Here is a 3,294-nt window from a genome sequence, read left to right on the forward strand (position 1 = left end):
AGAGAGAGAGAGAGAGAGAGAGAGAGAGAGAGAGAGAGAGAGAGCGAAAGCGGGACACATAAAAAACACAACATACACACAATGTGCGAGTATGCGGATGAATGTGGCATATCAATTTGCGTTTGGCTGGATGCCATAATCGAGTCTCTCTCGCTCCCTCTCTTTCTCTCTTTCTGCCTCTATGTGGAGCAGATCGATAGATAGAGAACCACGAAAAAAAAGTTTGGTATAAAATTGAATACCTATCCATGAAATCGTTGGCAATTTCATTAAGTGGCATAATATATTTGCGAGCGGTTGACGGTTGCAGCATCACATGTTGAACTTGTGCACGGAAATTATCCCATTTTTCGCCATGCCTGTAATTTGTGTACATATACACACATGATTTTTAAAATTAAAAACACTCAATCACACTGATTGCCTGCACAATGTGGTGTAAATGAATTTTTTTTTTTGTTGTTGCTGTATTCATTGTACTCACACTCCAATTAAACCAGCGTCATCACCAAAGAAATCCTTCCTCAGCTTCGATTTATAGTGATGTAATGATGGCATTGACGGTCTGTTTAATTTTTTTCAATTGAAGACAAAAAAAATTGATGATGTATTAATAAAATGCCATGGCTGACAAAAAAAAGTGAGCTTTGTACACAGAAAGAGAATGAGACACCCTCGGACGCACCTGTGTGGTAAAGTTTCTTCTTTTTTGAAAATATTTCGAATTTCATCGCCATCAAACACGAACAATAAATCCGGATGCCCAATAAGACCACCAACTTTTGCGATTTTCCCATACTGTTTGTTCAGTGAGTACATGACTTTGTCCAAATCTTGAATACGATATTGACCTGATTGACGAGCGACGGTAAAACGAATCATTAATTATTAATTTGATGCGATCATTAATTTGTTACAAACAAGAAGTATGAACTATTGACATTGAATGCGCCACGTTTATATAGGTATTGTCGGCCCTACGCATTGGAATGCATGACCTTGTCAAGAGTCTTATGCGTATGATGGTATGATGGGCCGAACCTTTTCTCTTGATGACGAAAAAGAAATGATTAAATTAATTTTTTTCTTCGCACACAAATTTCAAAAATCAACCAAATTGACGATAGAATCGATTCTGAACTTGAAACTTGAATATTTTATGGAAATGTGAATGCCTTTATTCAATTTCTTAAGAACGGAATAAATAAAATTAAATGAAATAAATAAATTATTGTCAGGGGGTCTCTTAATGGCTTAGCAGTCAGTTGACAACGCGCATCGGAACCATTCACCTCGCATTCAAATAAGCCACATTTTATTGATAAGTTTTTAAACTGAGTTCAATAAATGAAATGAACGTGCACGATGCGTTTGAATTTGAAGCTCGTTTGCGGTGTCAACTTATGTTTGATGGAAATTATGTAAAAATTCGTACAGAAACTGGATTTTTGAACTTTACATTTGCCCCGATACCAACCGGTTTTCTCTTTTCGTTTTGTGAAAATTAACATGTTGTCCGTTGATTTACTTTTCATTTCGATTCAATCAATTTGTATCGAGTTTTTCTTATGAAATCACTCAATTTTAACCCGTTATTGTGAGCTCCCGTTAAAATTGAGTTACAATAACAGACCGGTTGCGGTAAATCCAAGATTCACTCGAACCACAACACAGTTTTGTGTTGATTTTCATGTGGGATGTAATAAAAGCCACAAGAAAATCTCTCGACAATTCCATCAAGAAAAAAAAAATGATTTCCAAATTATCTTACCGATAAGTGGTGCGAAACGCCATGAATTTCCGATGAGTGGTAGTCCCTTTGGGCCGGGCACCTCTGAGTATGGTCGAATCTGTGCATTTTTCGTGGACTCATTTTCGGCGACAATCTCAGGCGTCGTCGATGTCGGCACTTCATTTGGAAAAATGTTGATTGCTGACGAAAACGCGGTACGTTTCACAAGTGAATTGGTTGCTGTCCGGGTGCCCATCCTTAATGGTTCTTATTCACGTTCTGTGCTCACGAAAGAAAGAAAAGAAACGATAATACGAAGAGAAAAAAATCAACCGATTGTTCTTCCTTATTGTTTTGTGCGTTGGTTCTGTTCGAGAGATGATGAAAACACGCTCCGTTTATAAATAGACCATTTAAAATATGTATGGAAATAACAATGCAATGAAATAATGTACAGAACCGGTTCCAATGATCGTATGTTAACATTGAGTGGGCTTCGCAACATTGTGCAAGTTCATGCAAACGAAAGAAGAAGAAGAAGAATAAGCAGCAGCAGTAATACCATACACACAAATCAAACCGGTGGAAAGAAGAGAAGAGAAAAGTTTTCTTATTTTCACCCATATTATCACATTCTTTCAAGAGCATTCGCTACATTTTATGTGTTTCTGCATGGCACTTCGTTAGCCATATTGTCATGTAATGAAGGTCAACGTAATATCGAGAAAGTGAATGAAATGGAAAAGAAGAATAATAAAATATTAACAATAACCAGCAATGCCAGCCGAAAGAGAAAACAACAACAAAAATAACCACAACAACAACAGCAGCAGCAGCAGCCGCAGCAGCAGCACATGCAAACATAAACTGAGCTAGAATGAAACTGAAACTGAAACTGAGCTTGGCGCAATGCACACTTCTTTCCGTTTGAAAGGTAATTTGATTGATGAGCGCCATTCGATTCATGTAATATTGCCAAGAATATTACTCGTTCGACCAGACACTTACGCAAACAAAGAGGAAAACTATCGAGAATATGAACTCTAACCGCTTTTATTTTTATCTAAATTATGTATCGATGGCAACATTTCTTCGATTTTCTTTTCTTATTCGTTCGCGTCTATTTTCGTGTATTTGCATGAATGGGAAACATACAACGATGATGTTGAAATATGTGCAAAAAGTATATTAGACTCTGAGTGATTTGCATACATTTGCATGAGGTAGAGCGCAGACGAGCGAGTGAACGAATTGTTTTCCCTTCTCTCGTTCGCTTTGGTTGAGCTTAAACGGTAGCCGAGACATTGAAATTTATTTGGATGAAAAATAAGGAGCAAAGAGAAGAAAGAAGACAGCGCGCATGGGAGAGTAAATATTGCACGCAAACAAATGCTCACCACTTTGTTAACTGATATGTTCAATCAAACGGATGTGAAATGACAAATTTACGGATGATAATAAAAAACACTTTCCATTGATAAACACACACTCAGAGAGAGAGAGAGAGAGAGAGAGATAGAGAGAGAGAGAGAGAGAGAGAGAGAGAGAGAGAGAGAGAGAGA

The 3,294-nt window shown here is 37.4% G+C and overlaps 1 protein-coding gene across 1 annotated transcript; it reads right to left on the reverse strand.

The window, feature by feature from the left end:
- Window positions 1-242: 242 nt before the first annotated feature.
- On the reverse strand, window positions 243-3,140 carry LOC129579815 (probable cytochrome P450 49a1; the record flags this gene model as incomplete). The annotated part of the gene is made up of 4 exons (XM_055469991.1): window positions 1,772-3,140; window positions 686-851; window positions 485-565; window positions 243-359 (listed from the first exon to the last, which is right to left on the reverse strand). Coding segments are annotated over exons 1-4 (581 nt in total), but the record flags the coding sequence as incomplete, so codon positions are not given.
- Window positions 3,141-3,294: the final 154 nt, after the last annotated feature.

The sequence above is a fragment of the Sitodiplosis mosellana genome, unplaced genomic scaffold (genome assembly GCF_009176505.1).
Source record: "Sitodiplosis mosellana isolate CC-2019 unplaced genomic scaffold, AAFC_SMos_1.0 Smas_scaffold_6575, whole genome shotgun sequence".
Classification (NCBI taxonomy): domain Eukaryota; kingdom Metazoa; phylum Arthropoda; class Insecta; order Diptera; family Cecidomyiidae; genus Sitodiplosis; species Sitodiplosis mosellana.